General features: G+C 40.3%; 1 protein-coding gene and 1 long non-coding RNA gene across 2 annotated transcripts in view; both read left to right on the top strand.

Moving 5' to 3' along the window:
- The window catches only part of LOC127491585 (uncharacterized), a 73,327-nt gene that overhangs the window by 10,974 nt on the left and 36,604 nt on the right, over positions 1–25,749 (top strand). The window contains exon 2 of the mRNA XM_070070466.1: positions 7,733–7,820. Within this exon, the coding sequence (XP_069926567.1) occupies positions 7,733–7,820 (88 nt within the window). The remainder of the gene's footprint in view (positions 1–7,732; positions 7,821–25,749) is intronic.
- LOC138848957 (uncharacterized) lies at positions 10,451–17,469 on the top strand. Its single transcript, XR_011387189.1, has 2 exons — positions 10,451–15,021; positions 16,656–17,469. It is a non-coding gene; the product is annotated as an uncharacterized lncRNA (long non-coding RNA).

Raw genomic sequence — 25,749 nt, 5'->3', positions numbered from 1 at the left:
TTTACAGTAATCAATACCAACATCACTGTCGCTCCCCGTCTTCATGGAGGAACGACACAGGACCCTGCGCTGTTCTTCTGTCTGCTCGGCCCTCCCCGGGTTTGCTGCTGGTTCTTCCCGGGTTGGCTACCGTCCTTCCACCTCCGTGGAAGGGCGGTTCCCCCTAGCCACTTTCCCCACTTCTGCGGGGGAGCGGCACACCGCCGGCCGGCTCTCTCGGGGGCTGCACAGGTGTTCCTTCAGATAGATGTTCCTGGTGCATGTTGTCTCTCTCCTCCTTTATAGTCCTCTTCCGCCAATCCCAACTCGGCTGCCCACACGCCGAGTATGCTGCTCTCCTCCAATCAGGAGCAGGTCCTGCTGTTTATTGGTTGAACTGGAGGCAGCTGTATAGAAGCTGTTTCCTCCTCTCCCAGCGCCATATTGTGGGAGAGCAGATGCATAGAATAAGTCTTAATTCCAGTAACTTAGTCTAGTCCGAGTTGCTCCCAGTTGCTCCCCACAATCACAAAACCATAAAAATCTTTTTAAAAAGATAGAAGAAAAAAAAACACTAACAACTCATTTCTGCACCTCAGGATCTGGAAAAACAAGAACATATAAAATCCAAAATTAGTGAAGGGAAAGAAATAATAAAACTCAGGGCACAAATAAATGACATTGAGACTTTAAGAAAATCAGTAAAAAGAAGAACTAGTTTTTTGAATAAATGAACAAAATTGACAAACTCTTAGCTGGACTAAGAAGAAAAAGAAAAGATTCAAATCCATAAAAACAGAGATGAAATTAAATACAAATGATTATTATAAATTACTAGAATAATATGATAACCTAAAAGAAATGAACAAATTTCTGGACACATCCACCTTGGCAAATTTGAATCACAAAGGAACAGAATACCTAGAGACCAATAACAAGTAGCAAGATTGAATCAGTATTTAAAATCTCCCAGCAAAGCTAAGACTAGGACCAGATGGCTTCACTGCTGAATTCTACCAAACATTTGAAGAAGAATTAAAAGCAATCTTTCTTAAATTATTTCAGAAAATAGAAGAGGAGGAAATTTTTCAAATTCATCCTATGAGGCCAGCAAAAATACACAACAACAACAACAACAAAACTACAGATCCATATCCTTGATGAACAGAGATACAGAAATTCTCACCAAAATACTCAAAAACAGAGTCCAACAGCAACCTTTAAAGATTATTCACCATGATCAAGTAGGAAGAATTCATTTCAAGGATTCAACAATGGTTCAAAATAAGCAAATCAATAAACATACACCATATCAACACAATGAATGATAAAAATCCTAAGATCATCTTAATAGAAGTAGCAGTCATTTTGATAAAATCCAACATCTATTCATGACAAAAACTCTGAACAAAATAGGTTTAGAAGAAACACGTATCAGCACAATAAAGCCCATATATAAAAAACCAACAACTAACATTACATTGAATGGGGTAAACCTGAAGCCTTTCTCATTAAGATCTAGAGTAAGACAAGGATGCCCACTTTCACTACTTTTATTCAGTACAGTGACAAGAGTCGCTGCCAGAGCAATTAAGCAAGAGAAGGAAATAGAGGGCATCCAAATTGGAAAGGAGGATGTCAAATTGTCATGTTTTCAAATGACACTATCTTCAATAAACAAACCCCAAAAGCTCCAAACACCAGAAAGCTCTTAGAACTAATACATTCAGCAAAGTTGCAGGATACAATGTCAATGTGCAAAAACCAGTAGAACTGTTGTAAATCCATAGTGAATTATCTGAAAAAGAAACAGTGACTTGATCAGCCCTTGTCCTGACTGTTGATGTGCAATTTAATACTTTATCCCTTTTAGTAATTTTTGTTCTAGTTAATACTATTAGTTGAACTCTGTAATTAACACACAATTATTCTTAGATGTTGAAATTTAACTGAAAAGTTATCCCTGTTAAATATAAGAGTGGGAATAAGAGAGGGAGGAAATGTAGAATTTGGGACATGCTCAATCAAACTTGCCATAAATGGTGGAGTTAGAAATGTGCCAGGGGATTCCAATACAATCCCTTCAAGATTGCATGTACCAATGCCATCTCACTAGTCCAAGTGATCAATTTCAGTTCACAGTTGATCACACTGATAGGTCTAAGAGTCAAAGGGATCACACAAACAAGACTAGTGTCTGTGAATACTGATAGAATAAAAAAGGGAGAGAATGATCCAACATGGGAAGTGGGATACACAGCAGACTCATAGAATGGCAGATGTCCTAAACAGCACTCTGGCCTCAGAATTAGCCCTTAAGGCATTCGGATCTGGCTGAAGAGCCCATGAGTATTTTAGGCATGGAAAGCCAAGACATTCTGTCAAAAAACAAACAAACAAACAAACAAACAAACAAAAACACCTAAATGAAAGATCTCTGCGATTGAGATCCCAGTAGAATGAAGGGGCCATCAAAGGAGGTACTTTTCTCTGAAGGGAGGAGAGAACTTCCACTTTGACTATGACCTTGTCTAAATAAGATCGAAGTCAGCGAACTCAAGAGGCTTCCATAGCCTTGGAAACTCATGACTAGAGCCTAGGGAGATTTCTGACACCATAAACAAGAGTGTCAAATTGTTAAGTCAACAACAGGAGTCACTGTGCACTTACTCCTCATGTGAGATCTGTCCTTAATGTGTTGTCCAATGTGAATTAATGCTATAACTAGTACTCAAACAGTATTTTACACTTTATGTTCTGTGTGGTGCAAGTTGTTGAAATCTTTACTTAATATATACTAAATTGATCTTCTGTATATAAAGATAATTGAAAATGAATGTTGATGTGAATGGAATGGAGAGGGAGCAGGAGATGGGAGGGGTGCGGGTGGGAGTGAAGTTATGGGGGGGAAAAGCCATTGTAATCCATAAACTGTACTTTGGAAAATTATATTTACTAAATAAAAGTGTTTATAATAAAAAAAAGAAATCAAGAAACCAACTCCATTTCCAATAGTTACCCCCCCCCCCCAAAATCCACCTAGGATTAAGTTTAACTAAGAGAAAAAAGATCACTTAATGAAAACTATAAATTGGTGATAAATGAAATTGAAGAGGACACAAAGAAATGGAAAGATATCCCATGTTTAGATACTGGAAGAATCAATATCATTAAAATGTATATATTACCCAAAGTGACTTACACATTCAATTCAATCCCTATCAATCCCTATCAAAATGCCAATGGTATTTTTCACAGAAATACAAAAAGCATTACTAAAATTTGTATGGAACCGCAAACTATCCCAAATAGCAGAGAAATCTTGAGCAAAATGAACAAATATATTTAAAATATATTACAGAGCTAACAATTTTTAAGGACTTATTTATGTACTTGAAAGAGTTACAGAGAGACAGGGATAGAGTGAGAGAGAGAGAGAGAAAATCTTCTATCCACTGGTTCATTTCCTAGATGGCTGCAACTGCTGGGGTTGGGCCAGGCTGAAGCCAGGATCCAGGAGCTTCTTCCAGGTATTCCACATGGATAGCAGGGGCCCAAGCACTTGGGTCATCTTCTGCTGCTTTTCCCACATAATTAGCAGGGAACTGGATCAGAAGTGGAGCAGCTGGGACACGGACAGGTGTGGAATGCTGGCTTTGCAGGAGGTAGCCTGACCTGCTTCAACACAATGACAGAACCCTTGCACACTGTTTGTAGAAATGTAAATTAATACAGTCACATCATTAAACAGTATTGAGGGTCCTCAAAAAACTAAAAATAGAACCATCCAATGATCCAGTAACCCCACTACAGGGTATGTATCCAAGGGAAATGAAATGAAATCACTCTGTCAAAGAGACATCTGCATCCCTTGCTTATTGCAGCACTTTTCACAATAGCCATGAAGGGATAGGAACATAAGTGTCTTTCTGCTGGTAAATGGATAATGAAACTGTGTTACATGCACACAATGGAACACTGTTCTGCCATAAAAGAAATGACAAAATCTTGTCATTCACAACATGGATGGAACTGGACGCCATTATGTTTAGTGAAATAAGCCAGGCACAGAAAGGCAGATATCACATGATTTCACTCAAATGTGGAGTCTGAAAAAAAATGTGATCTAATAGAAGTTAAAAATACAATGGTGCCGGTGCTGCGGCTCAGTAGGCTAATCCGCCGCCTAGCGGCGCCGGCACACCAGGTTCTAGTCCCGGTCAGGGCACCAGATTCTGTCCCGGTTGCCCCTCTTCCAGGCCAGCTCTCTGCTGTGGCCCGGGAGTGCAGTGGAGGATGGCCCAAGTGCTTGGGCCCTGCACCCCGTGGGAGACCAGGAGAAGCACCTGGCTCCTGTCTTCGGATCAGCGTGGTGTGCCGGCCGCAGTGCACCAGCCGCGGTGGCCATTGGAGGGTGAACCAACAGCAAAGGAAGACCTTTCTCTCTGTCTCTCTCTCTCACTGTCCACTCTGCCTGTCAAAAAAAAAAAAATACAATGGTGATTACCAGGGGCTGGGACGTTAAGGCAGGTAGAAGGGATGAGGAAAGGCTGATTAATCGGTTCTAAGTAACAGCTAGCTAGGAATAGGAAGTTTGGGGATCCATTCCATAGTAGGTTCTATAATGTTAACTGTAATTTATATTTCTCTATTAAGAAAAAACTAGAAGATAGGATTTTGGATGTTTTACCATAAAGAAATGTCAAATGTTTGAGGAGACAGCTGTATTTACTCAGATTGGATGTGACACAATGTACATATGTACTGAAACATCACATAGTACCCCATAAATACCTACGCTTTTTATGTCTGTTAAAAATTTTTTAGCTAAAAAAACTGCTTTCCCAGACCATAAGCAGAGAGCCAGATCTAAAGAGGAGCAGCCGGGACTCGAACCAGTGCCCATATGGGATGCTGGTGCCGCAGGCAGAGGCTTAGCCCACTATGTCACAATGCCGGCCTCAACACTAACATCTTGTAAAAAGAGGTACAAGTAATAAACTAATGGTGGCAATAAAATGGCATAATATAATAATATAAAAAGAATACAGGAAAAATAAAGAATAAGTTAACAAATAGAAAAATTAGAAAGATGGTAGATTTAAATCTTACTATACTAATAATTACATTAAATATAAATGGCCTCAATACTCTACTTTTTAAAAAATATTCATTTTTTGAAAGAGTTACACAGAGAGGAGGAGGAGGAGGAGGAGAGAGAGAGAGAGAGAGAGAGAGAGAGAGAGGCCTTCCATCCACTGGCTCACTCCCCATCTGGCTGCAACGGCCAGAGCTGTGCCGATCCAAATCCAGGAGCCAGGAGCTTCTTCCACATGGGTGCAGGGGCCCAAGGACTTGAGCCATCTTCTACCGCTCTCCCAGGCCACAGCACAGAGCTGGATCAGAAGTAGAGCAGCCGGGACTTGAACCGGCACCCATGTGGGATGCTGGCACCGCAGGCAGTAGCTTTACCTGCTACGCCACAGCACCAGCCCCATCAATACCCTACTTTTAAAAGGCAGACACTCGGGGCCGGCACCCTGGCTCACTTGGTTAATCCTCTGACTGCAGCGCCAGTATCCCTTATGGGCACCGGGTTCTAGTCCCAGTTGCTCCTCTTCCAGTCCAGCTCTCTGCTGTGCCTCAACTTGGGCAGTTGAGGATGGCCCAAGTGCTTGGGTGCCTGCACTCGGCTCCTGGCTTCAGATTGACGTAGCTCCGGCCGTGGTGGTGGTTTCGGGGGTAAACCAACGGAAGGAAGACCTTTCTCTCTCTCTCTCTCTCTCACTGTCTAACTCTATCTGTCAAATTAAAAAAAAAAAAAAAAGGCAGACACTCAGATTTTACCAATAAAGTTTGCTTATTTGCATGCTATTTAAAAAACCCTTAAATATAAAGATATAGACAGACAGCTTAAAAATAAAGGAATGGGGGAAAGATATGCCATACAAATGCAGATTAAAGGAAAGCTGAGTGGCTACTCCTGGGTTCCTAACCCTCAAAAGACTGAGACAATAAATGATTATTGCCATCTGCTAAGATTTAGAGTAATTTGCTATGCAGCAATGGGCAGCTAGTAGAAAACTACCAGTGTTTAGAACCAAGGACCCACCCATTTCACCCTACTGCTGGTGTGTTCTTTCCCCAATAATCTTTCTTTGGTGTTCAGGAATTATTGGTAAAGCATTAGCTTGTGCTTGTACTCCACCACCAAAATTTAAGCCTGATAGTTAGCTTTCCCCAGTTAAAGTCTTCCAAAGTCCCCTGCACATAGTTTCAAAAACAATACACTTAATCTTTTTTTTTAAGATTTACTTATTTGAAAGAGTTACAGCGAAAGAGGGGAAGAGGCAGAGAGAGAGAGAGAGAGAGAGATCAATTTTCCATTTGCTGGTTCACTCCCCAGTGGCCACAACAGCTGGGCCAGGCAGAAGCCAGGAGCCAGGAGCTTCTTCTGGGTCTCCCAAGTGTGTGCAAGGGCCCAAGGACTTGAGCCATCTGCTGCTGCTTTCCCAGGTGAATTAGAAGGGAGCTGGGTCGAAAGTGGAGAGGTGGGACTCATATGGGATGCCGTTGTCGCAGGCAGTGGCTTTACTTGATATATCACAGCACGGCCCCTACACTACACAACATCATGTAATAGTTTCCTTCTGGTAAAAGCCAGATAGGATCCACTAACTATGATTATTATCTATTGTTTTTAAGTTGTGCCCAAATTCATGTGCCTCTTTCCAGGAGATGAACTAATGAACTATATGGATTAAATAAAATAACACAAAACACAATACAAACCAGATATCTACAGAATCATTTGTTCAAAGCCCCCAGGATTGTTACAAATGCTTGCTTTCTATGTTTTCATTAGAAAATAGAGAACAAGTTTGCCCATCAGTGTGATTCAGTGAAGTGAGGAGGCTGTAGCTAGGGTCACTACAACAGATGATATAAGACAGTTGTAACTGCTATTATCATCATCTGTAAGTTTCTGCATTAAGACAAATGTTTTTTTATTTTTTTATTTTTTGACAGGCAGAGTGGACAGTGCGAGAGAGAGAGACAGAGAGAAAGGTCTTCCTTTGCCGTTGGTTCACCCTCCAATGGCCGCCGCGGCCGGCGTGCTGCGGCTGGCGCACCGCGCTGATCCGATGGCAGGAGCCAGGAGCCAGGTGCTTTTCCTGGTCTCCCATGGGGTGCAGGGCCCAAGCACCTGGGCCATCCTCCACTGCACTCCCTGGCCACAGCAGAGAGCTGGCCTGGAAGAGGGGCAACCGGGACAGAATCTGGCGCCCCAACCGGGACTAGAACCCGGTGTGCCGGCGCCGCTAGGCGGAGGATTAGCCTAGTGAGCCGCGGCGCCGGCCAAGACAAATGATTTAAAAATAACAGCAGAGCAGGGTTCAGACGCCTGTGTCCCGTACGTGAGTGCCTGAGTTTGAGGCCCAGTTCCAGCTCCTGACTCCAGATTCCTGATAATGCAGACCCTGGGAGGCAGCAGTAATGGCTCAAGTCATTATCCCTGACATTCATCGGGAAGACCTGGATTGTATTTCTGACTTAAGACTCTGGCCCTGGCCAAGCCTCAGACATTTCAGGCATTTGGAGAGGCAACCACCACATGGAGGTCTCTCTCTCTCTCTCTCTCTCATTTTCTCCTCTGCCTCTCAGATACATTTTAGAGAATGATACAATTCATCCTTCTTTGAAATGTTGCCCTGTTTTTTACTGCTGTTAAATGCCCCGTGTTCTTATCTAGGACAGAATGAAACAGCAGCCTGGGGGATCTAGATCTCAGAGACAACGAAGAAGTTGGATCTCTTACCAGAATGCTAGCAGCAGTGTGGGTAATGAGCAAAGATCTGCCATTGTAAATGCACATTTCCAGGACATACCCTGCAGAGAGTCTGACTGAATCCCCACGTGATTCAAAAGAATTAGGACCAGGGACTAAACTTCAAGCTCTAAAATCTCATGCTTGACAGTTGTTATTATTCTGGGCAATTTTGCAATCACAGCTAACTCTATGTGTATTTTATGTAATTCACATTGCTACAATATGATATACAAAAAAATAATAAAGGGCTTCTTTGATATTAGTTTAATATCCTAAGTTCTTTAATTGCATTAGTATATTTCCATGTGGTGTAAAAAGAGACAATTCAATTTTCAGCTCCTGCATTTTTATTTTAGAGTTCTTGCTCTTTATAACTAATTAATTTTCCATAACTGTCATAGGGTTGTAATCAGTCACTATGAATCAGGAGTAAAATTCAGCTAATGTCAGAAATTATTTAGGAGCTTTAACTTGGTTTCTAAGTAGAACATTTACTCAAATGAGTTAGAACAAAATAAGCGAAGTTCTACTACTTTGTGTTTTCATAAAGATTTAGTCTGCTATTGCAATGATAGCAGTCAATGCTATAAAGATTACAGAAGCTATATGTCATCATTTCCTCCTTAAAAATCATTTTTAGAATTTTACACAATAATAAAAAATGCTGTTCAAGAGTTCTATGTAAAAGAAAAAATAGAAGGTATCTTGTTGGATCACGTTTTTCTTAGTATGTTTCATTTAGAAACTTTTGAAATTGATTTATCAATACACTAGTTCAGTAATTTTAATAATAAGTTGTGAAAATGAAAAGATAGACAGTTTTTCAGTATGGATAAATGATATTGGGAAGGATTAAAATAAATGTAATTTGTTAAGAAATATATAATATGCCCTCTATGCTAAATTGTCAAACCTTTTGGTGAAAAGAATAATTGGTCAAATTCCTGAAAGATGAAAGAGGTAGAAGTCATTAAACCAGTGGTTCTCGAATTTTAGTGTGGGTTAAGAGTCCCATTTCCAGTGTCAGTCAGTTTGATATACAACCTGAGAATCCACATTGGTGATTCAGAGGCAGATACTCAGATTCTACTGTGTTCTTGGTGAGGGAAAAATACAAAAGTGATTGGTGAGTAGTGAATGATGGCTGGTAAGTAGCATCTACAGGAAAAGAATGACGTATAGACTAATCTGAAAAAGAAAGTTTGAATAGTTAAATCTTTCTAGGTGCATGTAAGGAACAAGGATACAGAAAACTGGTCACTAGTTATTTGTTGTCTTTGAAAACAGAAACAAAAAGAAATGGGTTTAAATTGCAGTTAGTAAATTTAGGATTGTTCTATAAATACATTTTCCCAACATGGGAGCCCTAGTTTATCTCTTGTCTGGACACCACCCAAACCCGCCCCTTCACTTCACTTGATTCTTAAGGAGCCTCTGCCAAAATTTTTGTTGCAACCAACACACCATTAGGAAGCATTTTCCTATAGTCTTTTTTTTTTTTTTTTTTGCACCAAGGTAATTCTAAAATGATTTATAGTAAGAGAAGGTGAATTGTATTTTAAAGGTTTTTGTTTTATTAGAGAGAGCTATAATCAGCATATATCCTTTCAGCTTACGTTCTTTAACTGCCTTTTTTGATCATGAGAGAAATCTGTGTTTGCTTCAGGAGCCCTTCGGATCAAATAACAATTTTCTCTTCAAAGCCTTCAATTCCCAATCACGCACATCAGCCTATCCTCAGTGGTCACACTCTATTCAGAAAATTCTTCAATCTCTTTTCTTTTGTGTGTTTTTGGAAAGAACTCAAATATTTTTAAAAAGGGTAGGTGGAAGTTGGAAGATGAAGATAAATATAACACTCTCAGATTTTGTTCTTCCTCTTGTGTGTTCTCTCCCTCTCTCTTCCTTTTCTTTTTCTTTTAAAGATGTATTTATTTATTTGAAAGGCAGTATTACAGAGAGAGAGAGAGAGAGGCCAGAGCTGGGCTGATCTGAAGCCAGGAGCCAGGAGCCTCTTCTGGGTCTCCCACGTGGGTGCAGGGACCCAAGGACTTGGGCCATCTTCTTCTGCTTTCCAAGGCCATAGCAGATAGCTGGATCAGAAGTGGAGCAGCTGGGACGTGAACCGGCACCCGTAGGTGGCGGCTTCACCTGTTATGCCACAGCACTGGCCCCGTCTTCGTTTTCTTTTTAAAAGTCAATTCTCAAACTCCATTTCAACAGTGCTTTCTCTCTTTGGATTCTGTATCTTGCTAGATCCACATATATTACAGAGTTGTCTTACAGATTTCTCAATGCTTTATTTTTATAAGATGTTATTGTTGATTACAGGAGTGGGATGTCAAAGAAAATGTAGGCAACTGTCAAGAAGAAGTGATAGTGTAGATACTGCTAATATTTTATTTTATGAAGAAAACTGACATGAATCTATCTGTTCTGATCTGTTCTATAACAGAATCATAATTTCTAGATTAGTCATGTTTCAAAAGAGATCATGGAAAGTGAAATGCATTAATGATTCAGCTACGCCTTTCTCTCCATAACTGAAAAAGGCTGTCCTTGCTGCTGACTGGGTCCTCACACAACCATGAAAAAATGTAGAGGAGACAACCTCCTCTTCCATCCCTTGAATAGGTAAGGAAAGCCCTTCTTAGAAGTCTCACCTTCACCCTCAGCCAATTCCCTTGCCAGTCCCACTAGCAAGTTACTAACCCTTACCTTTGGGAAAACTGATAGAGTGAATGTCTGGCTTTTTTTATAACTCTGTGTTGGGAAGTGGTTTCATAGAAGTCAAAAACTGGATTAGCAATAGATAGGAGAGAAATCATTATGGTGATATTTTAAATTATTCAGTTTTTATTTTAGATGCATATATGTGTGTGTGTGTATACATATACACACATGGGGCGAGGGAAAGAGAGATTAATTCTCTCTCCTGGTTTATTCCCCAAATGTCTGTAATACCCCTCACTGCCAAGACCAAAGCTGGAAGCCAGGAACTCAATCCATGTCTCCTACATGGGTGACAGGAGCCCACCTACCTGAGCCATCACCACTTGTCCCCCGAAGTGTGCATCAGGAGGAAGCTTGGTCAGAAGCAGACCAGGGACTCACATCCACTCCGATATGAGACAGGGACTTTTAAACCTGCCCCACTACGATAATATAGTTTGAAATTTTTTTTTTTCGTATTTGAAAGGGAGAGAGAGGGGGTGAGAGAGAGAGAGAGTGAGAGAGACAGAGAGAGAGAAAGAAAGAGAGAATCTCCCATCTACTGGCTCACTCAAATTGGGCTCGCAAGCCCAGGCACTCAGACCTGGAATTCGGGCTTCTCAAGCAATGTATTAACCACCACACCAACCACCTACCTCTATGGTGATATTTTTGACGACTCCCAGAACTTTCCCAAATGTGAAAAAATAGTCATCTGAAATTTTATGATGACTTAATAAGTTAGTTTTATTCATTATTCTAAACTTCAATAAATTTGTTTTCTGTTTTGAAATTTACACATTGCCTCAAAATGGGAGTTACTTCTATATCAATTATGTCTTTTCTTTCTATTGATCTAAGATCTCCTTTCTCTGTCTCTCTCCCTCTTTCACTCTCTCTCTCTCTCTCTCTCTCTCTTTCTCTCTCAAAACATTTTTATTCTAAATTATTCAATTTCCCAAGCAACAATTTTTTTAATTCTTATAGTGGAAAGGAAGAAAAATTAGACAACGGAAGATGGGTTATAATGAGGAAAGTAAGGAAAATAAAATAGGATTGGCAGAAAGAAGAAGGAGTGGGGTGGAATGAACAGTGACTAATCTGGATGGTATGGTCTAATGTGAGAAATTAGGTCACTTGAAATGATGGGCAGGATAAGCCATTAAGACACAGGAGCAGAGAGAAGGAGAGAGGGAGGAAGTGGACTCCTGTTTCAGGCATGCACCCTGCAGGTTAGAATTTGTCTCTCCTAACCACACTGCAGGTGTGTCCCTGGAGATGCATGTTCAAATAGCTTGGCATTAGGATTCTGATGGCACTCCTCTTTTTTTTTTTTTTTTTTCACCTAAAGATTTCCTAACAATGATGCTTAAAACAATTCAGGTAAATACTTAAGCCTTTTAACTTCTCTCAGCAGTAATTAAAGCAAGATTAGACCAGACCAAGGACATTTTTATGCGCTGAGCTCCAAGGGGCCAGACCTTCCAAGTAATGGGAGTTTCCTAAAGATTTATTCCTCTACGTAAAATCTAAGTGGTTTTTAGAGCAAACAGCACACCCAAGCCCACTAATAATATTTCTTGGATTTGTTCTAGAATTTAGAGGTTACCCTTTATGCTTTGTAGTCACCTGTGCTTTCCCTTTTTCTATATTTTGCCAGATACAATAATCACTGGAAATATTATAGGTACTTTTTGATTCTTCCAATTTTGAGTAATACACAGAGAATCTTGTTGAAATGCTCCCTTTATTATTATAGTTATCCTTAAATTAGATTTGTGTTACTTTTAACCTTTATATCTATTATGAAATAAAACAGATCTAGAAAGCCATATAAGATAAATATATACCCTAAGCAGTACTATACTACAAACATTCACATGACCAACATTCTAATCAAGATGTAGAATTTTCCAGATGTTCCAGAAGCTCTCCCTGTGCCTTGTTCCAATCTCAAACCTCTCCCTCCTCAAACAGACCCAAGAACCCTATTTTCTTACTTATCATTTCCATGGTTTTGTGTGTGTGTGTGTGTGTGTGTGTGTTTGACAGGCAGAGTTAGACAGAGAGAGATAGAGAGAAAAGTCTTCCTTCCGTTGGTTCACCCCGCAAATGGCCACTATGGCCTGTGCGTTGTGCCAATCTGAAGCCAGGAGCCAGGTGCTTCCTCCTGGTCTCCCATGTGGGTGCAGGGCCCAAGGACTTGGGTCATCCTCCACTGCCCTCCCGGGCCACAGCAGAGAGCTGGACTGGAAGAGGAGCAACTGGGACAGAACCGGCACCCCAACCGGGACTAGAACCCGGGGTGCTGGTGCCGCAGGCAGAGAATTAGCCTAGTGAGCCGTGGCACCAGCCTCCATGTGTTTCTTTATAGTTCTATAACCCAACTGTGCACCATAGATACTGTATATGGAAATTATTTTATATTAAATATTATATATGCCTTTCAAGTCCCCATATCTACATGTTACCTTTCCTCCATTTCTTCATAGTTACCTATTGCAGAACTGGAAGTGTTGAATGTGTAGCTTCCCAGGTTGGATTCACTGATTCCACACTTACTGGTGTGGTTTTGTCCTGTTCCTCTTTCCTCTTTATTTCCTAAAAACTGACAACTGGATTCAGAGGCTTCATCAGACCTGGGTTTTCCCTGTTTGGGTGGGAATACAGGTTGTGTATGTTCTTTCATCATGAGGCATAAAAGGTCTTTCTTATTCTCTTTTTGTGACATTAGTAACTATTGATGTCCATATCATTAATTTGCAAAATGATGACACACAAATTCCACTATCTCTTTTTCATTTATTTTATAAAGAGACACAGCTCCACATCTATCATTTGGTTACCTAGTGGTTCATATAGAAAAGTCAGGATAGGCGGCGCCGCGGCTCACTAGGCTAATCCTCTGCCTTGCGGCGCCGGCACACCGGGTTCTAGTCCCGGTCAGGGCACCAGATTCTGTCCCGGTTGCCCCTCTTCCAGGCCAGCCCTCTGCTGTGGCCAGGGAGTGCAGTGGAGGATGGCCCAAGTACTTGGGCCCTGCACCCCATGGGAGACCAGGATAAGTACCTGGCTCCTGCCTTCGGATCAGTGTGGTGCGCTGGCCGCAGCATGCCGGCCGCGGCGACCATTGGAGGGTGAACCAACGGCAAAGGAAGACCTTTCTCTCTGTCTCTCTCTCACTGTCCACTCTGCCTGTCAAAAAAAAAAAAAAAAAAAGTCAGGATAAGATTTCCCTCCCATCTGCTAGTTCATTCCCCAAATGGCCATGACAGGACTGAGTCAGGCTCAAACCAGGAACCAGGAACTCCATCTCTTCTCCCATAATTCACTGCCTTCCTAGACCCATTAGCAGGAAGCTGGATTAGAAGCAGAGTAGCCAAGATTCTTACCAGCATTCTGACATGTGCCACAATATTTGTCCCACCTTTTTTTTTTAAGCTCAAATTGTCATTTCTTTGCCTAGTGCAATTCTCTTCCAGTTAGCTTCTCAGTCCTTTTGATACTAGTAATTTTTGCTATCTTCATTGATATCTGATATAAAATATTCCCAGGTCATTGTATGTTTCCTACCATAGACATGCAATCAGTCATGTTTCTAAAAGCGCTGATTGACTTTAGAGGGAAATATGATTTTAAGACTGCAACCTTAGTACTAATGCTTAGTGTTATTGGGTTGGTCATTGTTTCTGTGACTTTCCAATAGCAGTGTAAGGAAATTTATCTATTGATAAGAACACATATAGGCATAATTTTACAGTTAAAATACTTCATACTGACATTTTCAATTAATATTCAAGCTATTTTTTATTTTTCATCTGAATCCATTTTCTTACATGTCGAGTTTCCTAGTTCCCAAAGATACATACAGTAGATGACTGTTTTAGTCCATCCAGGCTGCCATAACAAAATGCCATGGTCTTAAAAGCTTATAAATGACATAAATTTATTTCCAAGGTTGGGAAATCCAAGATCAGAATGCCAACAGACTCAGTGTGTGGGGAGGGCCTGTTTCCTGGTTGACAGATGGCTGCTTCTCACTGTGTCCTCACATGGTGAAAGGGTGGACAGGTTCCTGTGGGCTTATTTTATTTGGGTACTATCCCATTCGTGAGGGCTCCATCCTTAAGACCTAATTATCTCCAAAAGACCTCACCCGTGAACACCACCATGTTGCTCTTTAAGAGTTCAGGATATGAATTTTGAAAGGACATGAGCAAATTGTAACAGACAGAATTAAAATATCTCATAATTATTCATTTTATTCCACATTACACACATGATAGGCTCAGAGTAACAACACATATATTACCACCAGCAACATAACTACAAAGAACAACTTAAAATATTTTTTCATATGCTCTCCTCTCTTTCACTCATTTTTAAAAACAGGTTTATTTACTTACTTGAAAGCAGAAGGACACAGAGAGGCATCTTCCATCCACACAATGGCTGTAACGCCTGGTCTCCTGTGGGGTCTGTCATCTACTTCTTCCCAGGTACATGAGCAGAAAGCTAGATGGGACACAGAGGAGCTGGGACCTGACCTGGGGTGTGGGCATCCCAAACAGCAGTTTAATGCACTGCATGTGCCACAACACCCACCCCTCACTCCATTTTTTTGTAGCTGTACTAGATCTGTATTGTACAAGAAGATAACCTCGACATTTTATGCTCTCTACTTCTCACTTAGTATTAGTAACTATGTCTTTTGTGCATACCACCAGTGTCTCTCTAATCATTTTGGTGATCTGAGACTCATTGGTTGGTAGATTTTCAGGAAGCATTGACGTGAACAATATTCTTGCAAATGAATAACCAGTCCTGCATCTTACAGAGATGAGTGTTTTCATCACATTTGATTCCTTTACTGTCTCAAGTAAGTGAGTCCATTTTCCTCTGGTGTAAAGTGTTGTTGTCAAAAAAGAACCTGATGACAACTTATTTTCTTACTTTTATAAAATCGCTGGGTTTGACTCAGTACCCATAGGAATATTTTCTTTTTCTTGAAGGCTCACTTATTTTACTAGAAATATATCTTAGTGTTGGTTGTTATAATCAATATTCTCAGATTTGCAGTATGCATTTTCAAGTTGTTTTTTTTTAGTTAAGGAAAAAAATTTTTTAAGATTTATTTTATTTATTTGAGAGGCAGAGTTACACAGAGAGTTGGAGACAGAGGGAGAGGTCTTCCATCTGCTGTTTCACTCCCCAAATGACCACAATGACTGGGGCAGAGCAAGACCGAAGCCAGGAGCCAGGAGCTTCTTCTGGGTCTCCCATGAGGATGCAGGAGTCCAAATGCTTGGGCCATCCTCCACTTTTTTACTGGGTACATTAGCAGGAATCTGGATCAGAAGTGGAACAGCCGGGACTTAAACTGGCGCCCATATGGGATGCCAGTGCTACAGGCTGGGGTGTTAACACACTTCGCCACAGTGCCAGCCCCGAGGAAAACAATTTTAGTGATAGTTTTTAGCATTTGTTTATTTTGTTTTTCTTCTTCAGGGATTCCATTACCTGTGGTGGAATCATCTTTGTCTGTCTTCAATATTTGGTAGTTCCTCTGAAATTCTTATCTTTATTTTTTATTTAAATTTTTTTCCTCCTTTTTGTCTTCTATTTTTTTTAAAAGGCATAATCTTTTGCCTGTTTTGCTGTTTCATGTAGTTTAGTTTCTTTTTTTTTTTAATTTTTTTATTTTTTTATTTTTTTTTGAATTTTTAAAATTTTATTTAAGTTATACAAATTTCATGTATTTCATATATACAGATTTACCCTCCCTCCCACCAACCCTCCAAACCTTCTTCTTCCTTCCTCTCCCATTCCCAATCTTCATTCTGATTTAACATGAAATGACTGATTTTTAAGGAGAATTTTCCATAATCAGAATGATCTAGGAATATTCTTAAGGGGAATCTCCCTGAGGTTGTCCTCCCAAATGATGTGTACTTGGAGACAGATTTTCATTTGACATGAATGAAGGAAGAACCCCTGATTTTATGAAATGAAAATACTTCCTGCTAATCATTTAGAATGCTTGTCAAATGGGCATGTGCTTTCTACAACAGCATTTGAAATCCTCTTTAGGTTTGTCTTTGGGAGACTGACATTTATGTTCTTTCTGTTCTAGGTTAAAGCTGGACTTGGTGTTAATATTGTGGGTGTTGCAGTGGTAATGCTTGGCATATCCACCTGGATGGTACCCATGTTTGACCTCTACACTTACCCTTCTTGGGCTCCTATAATTGGTAATCAGACGATACCATGATAAGCAAAAGTTCTATTTCATGGTGACTTTTGGGAACCATTAGGCATTCATTGTAAAATGTGGTTCTGCAAAACTGGTGATACCTTCAATCAGATCTGGTGTACCAACTGTGATGCCAGAAACATCCAAAACCTACCGTCTAGACTTGGAGCCCATTTTTCTTATGAAATGCATCCACAGAACATCCACCGGCCTTCAGTGAGCAGCAGATGGTTGAATTTTGATTAGGGACTATCTGCATCTTGCTTCCTCTGAAGTAGGTATAATTTTTTACTTGATCTTCACTGAGATTTGGCCATAAACTTTGCCTTACAATTGGTGTCCAGTGAAACATTTCAAGTATCAATATATTATTTCAGAAACTTACCATAAAGAAAAAACTAGGAAATAAAATATCTCTGTTAATTAGGTACTTGGATAAATCATGTCTGTAGAGTTATTCAAGTGAGTTTGCTAAACCACAAAAGTCATGGTTTAATCCAAATGAAATGTACATTTCTATTTGGATTATTAATTGGAGTACTTTCATAAATATGTATACATATATATAAAATCTATGTATATTTTTATTATGATAGGCATTTTCCATGAACTTTTGGAAGACCCCACTCAATTGCATGGATGTCAAATATTTTTGTACCAAAATAAACTTATATTTTAATTTCATTTCCACAAATTTTTGAAGTATCTTCCTAGTACAAGTATGAAAATTTAAAGTAGTATGTAATTTAAAAATTTTATGTGAATCCACTAGAAAACAGAAAACCGATTGATAAGTATTAATTTCTACTTGATTCTTTTTTTTTTTGAAATATAATAGTGTTGAAATCTTTTTATTATAGGTACTATTAGTAATATATTTGTACAGTTATGACACATGCTCATAGCGTCCTTCCATGTCAGTTGCACCTTTAACCTCATAACTTCTTTTTTTTTTTTTTTTTTAACTTTTATTTAATGAATATAAATTTCCAAAGTACAGCTTATGGATTACAATGGCTTGCCCCCCATAACGTCCCTCCCACCCGCAACCCTCCCCTTTCCCACTCCCTTTCCCCTTCCATTCACATCAAGATTCATTTTCGATTCTCTTTATATACAGAAGATCAGTTTAGCATACATTAAGTAAAGATTTCAACAGTTTGCTCCCACACAGAAACATAAAATGAAAAATACTATTTGAGTACTAGTTATAGCATTAAATCTCAATGTACAGCCCACTAAGGACAAAGATCCTACATGAGGAGTAAGTACACAGTGACTCCTGTTGTTGACTTAACAAATTGACACTCTTGTTTATGGCCTCAGTAATCACCCTAGTCTCTTGTCATGAGCTGCCAAGGCTATGGAAGCCCCCTGAGTTCACTGACTCTGATCATATTTAGACAAGGCCATGGTCAAAGTGGAAGTTCTCTCCTCCCTTCAGAGAAAGGTACCTCCTTCTTTGATGACCCGTTCTTTCCACTGGGATCTCACTCGTGGAGATCTTTCATTTTTTTTTTTCCCCAGAGTGTCTTGGCTTTCCATGCCTGAAATACTCTCATGGGCTTTTCAGCTGGATCCGCATGCCTTAAGGGCTGATTCTGAGGCCAGAGTGCTGTTTAGGACATCTGCCATTCTATGGGTCTGCTGTGTATCTCACTTCCCATGTTGGATCATTCTCTCCCTTTTTGATTCTATCAGCTAGTATTTGCAGACACTATTCTTGTTTATGTGATCCCTTTGGTTCTTAGTCCTATCATTATGATCAATTGTGCACAGAAATTGATCACTGGGACTAGTGAGATGGCATTGGTACATGCCACCTTGATGGGATTGAATTGGAATCCCCTGGTATGTTTCTAACTCTACCGTTTGAGGTAAGTCAGCTTGAGCATGTCCCGAATTGCACATCTCTTCTAATGAAGAACTGGATTAAGGATTCCTCTGGGTTGCCTTTAGAAATCTCTCTTTTTTTTTTAAATAATAGGTAAAATCCAACAATTTTATGTAGTACAAGCAAGTGGTATTTATCCCACGTAAGCAAGGCTGTCAGCATTTTAAAAAATCAATAAATTGGACATACTACACAAACTGCAAAAATGTTAAATGGTTACATCAACTTAGAGCGGACAGTGAGAGAGAGAGAGAAAGAGAAAGGTCTTCCTTTGCCGTTGGTTCACCCTCCAATGGCCGCCGCGGCCTGCGTGCTGCGGCCGGCGCACCGCGCTGATCCGATGGCAGGAGCCAGGATCCAGGTGCTTTTCCTGGTCTCCCATGGGGTGCAGGGCCCAAGCACCTGGGCCATCCTCCACTGCACTCCCTGGCCACAGCAGAGAGCTGGCCTGGAAGAGGGGCAACCGGGACAGAATCTGGCGCCCCGACCGGGACTAGAACCTGGTGTGCCGGCGCCGCTAGGCGGAGGATTAGCCTAGTGAGCCGCGGCGCCGGCCATGTAGTTTAGTTTCATTTCTGAAATGATTTTTATTTTATTGCTAGTTATTTCCTGAGTTCTGCCACCTCATTCCTGAGTTTTTAAAACTTTGGTCAGGCCGGCGCCGCGGCTCGCTAGGCTAATCCTCCACCTTGCGACGCTGGCACTCCGGGTTCTAGTCCCGGTCGGGGCGCCGGATTCTGTCCCTGTTGCTCCTCTTCCAGGCCAGCTCTCTGCTGTGGCCAGGGAGTGCAGTGGAGGATGGCCCAAGTACTTGGGCCCTGCACCTCATGGGAGACCAGGATAAGTACCTGGTTCCTGCCATCAGATCAGCGCGGTGCGCCGGCCGCAGTGCACCGGCCGCGGTGGCCATTGGAGGGTGAACCAACGGCAAAGGAAGACCTTTCTCTCTGTCTCTCTCTCTCACTGTCCACTCTGCCTGTCCAAAAACAAACAAACAAACAAACAAACAAACAAAAAAACACTTGGTCACTAATTTCACTTATTTTATCATCTATTTAATTACTTTTCAATAAGAGGTTATAGTGTTTTACTGTGAGTGTGTCTTTCTAATGTAGGGACATTATCCCATGCCTTGTTTGTGTATTTTCTTAGAAATACCTTTCTAAGAGATGCAGGCCTCAATACTTCTCTGCCTCTCATTTTCGTGTGGGGATGGCTTTTCAGAATTTTCAGTAAGGCATGTGTTTTGGGGTAGCTTGTCTGATTCCACAAACTCTCTCTCCTGTGGCGTTTATGTTGTGTTACAAAGATCGTCTTTGCTTTATGAGAGTTCCTGACTCGATTTCCTCCTCTGCCCCCACCCCGTTTTATGGGGACTATCCTTTCCCTGTGGTTTTATTGTCCCTGGGCAGCTCAGCTTTGGTTCTACCCAGCAGAAGTCTTCAGCGTGGAGCTGTGTCCAGGAGGGGAGTTCTGGAAGGGTCAGTTTCGAGTGGGCACCCTTAGGATCTGGAGCCCCATTGCACCTGCACCCACCGACTTGCTTTCCAGACAGTGGTCATTGATGTTTTGAGCTTCTCCTATCCTCATGTCTGGCAACGTCCATCAGGCTTCCTTGAATCTTTGCTTTCTCCTGCACAGATGCCCACATATATAGTCCAGGCCTTGTGGCTACTGGGGGTTTGTCCTCACTAACATGAATCTTCAAAGCGTTTCTGTGCGGTTTGCAACATAGTGTCATTGCAAATGTCCACAGGTTTGGGGTTTTACTCAGTAGCTACTCAGTGACTCTGTGTGCTTTTAAAATTTTATTTATCTGAGAGAGAGAGAAAGAGAGAGGGAGAGAGAATCATCCATTCACTGGTTCACTCCTCAAATGCCTGCAATAGCCAGGGCTGGTCCAGGTTGAAACCAAAAGCCAGGAACTCAGTTAGGATCTCCCATGTGGGTGGCAGGGACCTAAGCAGTTGAGCTCTCACTGCCTGCTGTAAGGACATACGTGAACAGGAAAGTGGAATTGAGAGTAGAGCTAGGACTTGAACTCAGGAACTCCTATATGGGAGACAGGTGTCTTAACTTGTAGGTCAAATGCTTGACCTTTCTTTGTTTCTTTTCTTTTTTTTTTTTTTTGGCTGAGATTTGGATTTTAAAATATGCTGCTGCCACTGTCATCTTTCCAGAACCCACTAAATAGTTTTAAAATATTCTTTCTCTAAATAGAATACCCACTTTCACAAGAATCAGAAATGGTAAATTGCTTTTAACATTCTAAGCTTTTATAATTTTATGTAACTTCAGCAGGGTTTAGAGAATGTATTCTCAGTGTTATAAAACCCTCTAAGAACTATACAGCAGTGTATATTTTCAGTCTACTTCTGTTGGATTAAAGAGAGAAAATTTCTATGGCTAGTTTTAAAAAAAATTAGGTGTCCCAGATTCTAATGGAAATCACCTTTATTCAAAACTATGGTACAAATCAGTCCACAAGCTGAATATTATAAAAATAGCATATCTTGTGTTGCTATTTACACAGCGTTTTCATATGCATTACCTTGTTCAATCTGCAGAACAACCCTCATAGGGAGATATTATTATTATTATGAGTTTCACCCTTCGGAAGAAGAAAGTGAGCTTAGAGGGTTTATTTTCATTTTTCTCTATTTCATATTTTTGAGCTTAGAGGATTTAAATGACCTGATTAAAGATGGTAGCAGGGAGGACTGTGACTGCCTCTGTAAAAGTCTCTACTCTGCCGCTGAGCGTTCCGCCTTGCTGCGATCCCCGGGTAGCATGTGGGAGGAAGTGGCAATCTGCCCAGTCGGCTCCATCAGTCACAGACTCCCTGAGGACCCATGGGGTGACAGGTGCTGCAGGCTGATCGTTCTCACGGTTTGAGTGAGAGCTTTGTCCCTACCTGAAAGCCTGTGGCAAAAGTGACATTTGAATTTAGGTGTTCCGCCTTGTGGTCCCGTGGTTTACTTGTTCTAGCTGGCTAGCATGCCCCTGAACAGTGAACTCGGGTGTCTGCAGGCTGTCTCTGGGGACCGAGCATCACATATCTGGACACGAGGACTTTGACTCACAGGAGGCGGGAGCCGACCGTGTCAAGGCTCTTCTGGCGATGGTGGTGATGCTTCTAGCGTGTCTGCTTCTGAGTGCTCTGGGTAACAGAGAGGAGGATGTCCTTCATCACCAGGACAGTCTAATATTTTACCGTGAAAATGTATGCAAATTTTAACATCTAATTTGTAATATGTTTGTGCTATTTGAATACAAGAAGAGTACATTATTTCACCAGCAGGTAATATGCTGGTATAGGAAGACATAGAATATTTATCCAGTGACTCTTAGAACCTTCCAGTAAATCACCAAGTAACTCTAAAATGTTCTTCTATTTGAAAGCATGAGAGGAAGTGGAGAGAAATAGGCTGCAGCCCCTCACAGGAATTTAAAGGTTTCGCTGAACATTTGGACCAAGTTCTGTGGAAACTGAGAAGCCCATGATGTATTTCCAGAAAAAAAGTGACCTGTCAGTTGTGTGTTTCAGAAGAGTGGCTTTTGAAGTTCTTTGATCATTATCTATAGTCGGAAAAACATTTTACCTGGCACTTTATGTACAGGTTTTATAAATATAAGCCTATGTATATGGATGTGTGACTGTATGCATGAGATGAAAATTAATGAAACCTTACTTTCCTTTACATTTGCCATTCTAATCTACTTCATCTAGGGAAGTTAAACCATCCACTAAAGTGGCTGCACAGCCCCTAAGGGGTTGTGCTTCACTATGCTTTATGACTTTAGAATGGAGGAGGTTGGCAAAAGGGAGACAGTAAGGCTGTTTAAAGAAAGATAGGCTAGAAGAAATACATTATAAAACAAAGCAGTGGAAGTAGGAAGGAGCTAAAATCCACAGCAATTGGTTAGCAATTGCCTATAAAGGTGACTCGGGGTTTCTGGCTTGAGTGAATGATCGTTTTATTGACTAAACTAAGAAAACAGAAAATACTAGTTCTTTGTTCTTAGCATTCTGGCCCAGCCCTGGATGTTGCATTTGGGGAGTGTACTAGAAGATGAAATCTCTCTCTCTCTCTCTCTCTCTCTCTCTCTCTCTGCTACTCTGCCTTTCAAGTAAACAAAAAATAAACTTTAAAAAATATGATCTTCAAAAAAAAAAAAAAAACAAAATACCTACTCCCATTTCTTCAGCCTAGAAGAACTGATTTAATGTATGAGTCTGCAGCTTAGAGTTAAGTGATTCTGGCAGAGGAATGCTTGCGAGGTTTGTGAGCAGTAGGCAGGAGCAAATAAGGAATGCAATGACCTGCTGGCTAGTGACCCCACTGGGTCACACTTCTTTCCTTTATTAAACTGTCTGTATAACCCAACTTCTCAAATTAAACTGATTTTTAACATCTTACTGTCTCTCCTTTACAATGTATTGAATAAAATCTCTATAAAGACCAAGACTGAATCATGAAGGAAAATAATACCTAAACAGACCAGTAATGAGTAGTGAGATTGAATCAGTAATAAAAATTCTCCCAGCCAAGAATTGTCCAAGGACAGACGGCTTCACTGCTGAATTCTACCAAACAGACAATTAATACTAATGCTTCTTAAATTATTCCCAAAAATAGAAAAGGAGAGAATATTCTTTCAGACTCATTTTACATGGCCAACAATATGTTGATGCCAACACTGGAAAAGTACATAACATGAAAAAGAAACCAAAATCTTCACTAAAATACTACTAGGAAACCAAATTGTCATTATTTTCAGATGACATGATCATATACACAGAAAACGCCAAAGAATCCACCAAAAATCCACTAGAATTAATAAGTGGATTGAGCAAAATTTCTGGATGCATAGTTAGTGTATAAAAATCAGTAGCATTGTTATTCACCAGCAGAGAATTATTTGAAAAAGAAATCAAGAAATTAATCCTATTTCCAACAGCTACAAATAAATAAAATACCTAGGACTAAATTTAACTAAAGAGGTGAAAAATTTCTACAATGAAATTATAAAACAACAATGAAAGAAACTGCAGAGGACACAAAGAAATATAAAGACAACCTGTGTTCATGGATTAGGAGAGAGTCAATATCTTTAAAATGTCCATGCTATCAAATGTGATTTACCGATTCAATGCAATGCCTATGAAAATACTAATCATATTTTTTGTAAAATTATAAAAAAAAAACCCTAAAATTTTTGTGAAACAAGGAAGGACCCTGAATAGCCAAAGCACTCTTGAGCAAAAAGAACACAGAAGGAGGCATTATATTATCCAACTTCAAAATACATTACAAGACCCCAATACCAAATTTTAGAAATTGGCTGAATTTAACAGAACAGATTGAGTTGGAAATATCCTATGTGCACACAATAAATATGTTTTTAACATCTTCCCTAGGCAAAACCTTTAATAGTTTTAGTTTATAATAAAAACAGAAGAATTTTAAATGTTTTATTATATGAAAGGCAATTTACTTTTGTGGGGAGCAACTGGGAGCAACTCGGACTAGACTAAGTTACTGGAATTAAGACTTATTCTATGCATCTGCTCTCCCACAATATGGCACTGGGAGAGGAGCAAACAGCTTCTACACAGCTGCCTCCAGTTCAACCAATAAACTGTAGGACCTACTCCTGATTGGAGGAGAGCAGCGTACTCGGCGTGTGGGTAGCAGAGTTGGGATTGGTGGAAGAGGACTATAAAGGAGGAGAGAGACAACATGCACCAGGGAACATCTAAGAGGAACACCTGTGCAGCCCCCGAGAGAGCCAGCCGGCGGTGTGCCGCTCCCCTGCGGAAGTGGGGAAAGTGGCAGGGGGAACCGCCCTTCCACGGAGGTGGAAGGGATAGTAGCCAACCCGGGAAGAACCAGCAGCAAACCCGGGGAGGGCCGAGCAGACAAAAGAACAGCGTAGGGTCCTGTGTCGTTCCTCCACGAAGAGGGGGAGCGACAACTTTGTAATGCGGTCTAAATATTTTCCATGAAAAATAAAATAGAATTTCCTTTTCATTGTTTGCAATACAGTTTCTACTATAACCAGTGATGTTGTTAGTCTTAAATATATTTAACTCTAGAACTTCCTCCTTCAGTTTAAGCATTGCTCTTGAATTCAATCCTAAGTGTCAATGATGAACTAAAAACCACTTTAGGAAATGACCCATTCATGTATATTGTTCGTTTTTTCTCTCAAGTACCATTAAAGTATACAGCTTCTGAAGTGCTAAAAATAACTCAGTGGATAAAAGTCAACACTTTAAAAATACATTACAAAGCTACAGTGATTTTATCAGTATGGTATTAATATAAAAACAGACACATGGGACAGAATAGAGACCCTAGAAGAAAATCCATGCAGGCACAGGCTGACTAATATTTGACAAAGGTACTAAGAATTTGCATTGGGAAAAAGAACAGTCTTTTTAATAAATGATGATGCTGTGAAAACTGGATATCCATATGCAAAAGAATGAAGCTAGGTCACTCTTTCTCATCATATGTAAAAATCAACTCACTATGGATTAAAGTTCTAAATGTAAGATCTGAAGCTTTGAAACTACTAGAGGAAAACACAAGGAAGATGCTTCAGGACATTGGAATAGAAAAGAATTATTTGGATCAGACCCCAAAAATAAAAATAGACAAATGGGGTCTCATCAAACTAAAGAGCTTCTGCACAACAAAGAAAATAATAAACAGAATGAAGATACAATCTATAGAATGGGAGAAAAGATCTGCATCTGACAAGGGGTTAATAATAAGAATATATAAGGAACTCAAACACCTTAGTAGCAAAATAAGAAAAAAAAACAAATAATCTAATTTTAAAACGAGCAGTGGGTTTAAAAAGAAATTCTCAAAGGAAGACATACAAATGAAATGACCAACAGGTACATGAGAAGATGTTCAGCATCACTAATCATCAGGGAAATGCAAATCTAAACCACAATGTGGTATCACTTCATTCCAGTGAGATTGGTTACTATTGGAAAAAAAAAGATAAATACTAGTAATGATGTGAGGAAGAGGAACACTTGCACAGTGTTTGTGAGAATGT

This window comes from Oryctolagus cuniculus, chromosome 3 (genome assembly GCF_964237555.1).
Source record: "Oryctolagus cuniculus chromosome 3, mOryCun1.1, whole genome shotgun sequence".
Taxonomy (NCBI): Eukaryota; Metazoa; Chordata; class Mammalia; order Lagomorpha; family Leporidae; genus Oryctolagus; species Oryctolagus cuniculus.
The sequence above is the reverse complement of the archived record's forward strand: the minus strand, read 5'-3'. Positions and strand labels throughout refer to the sequence as shown.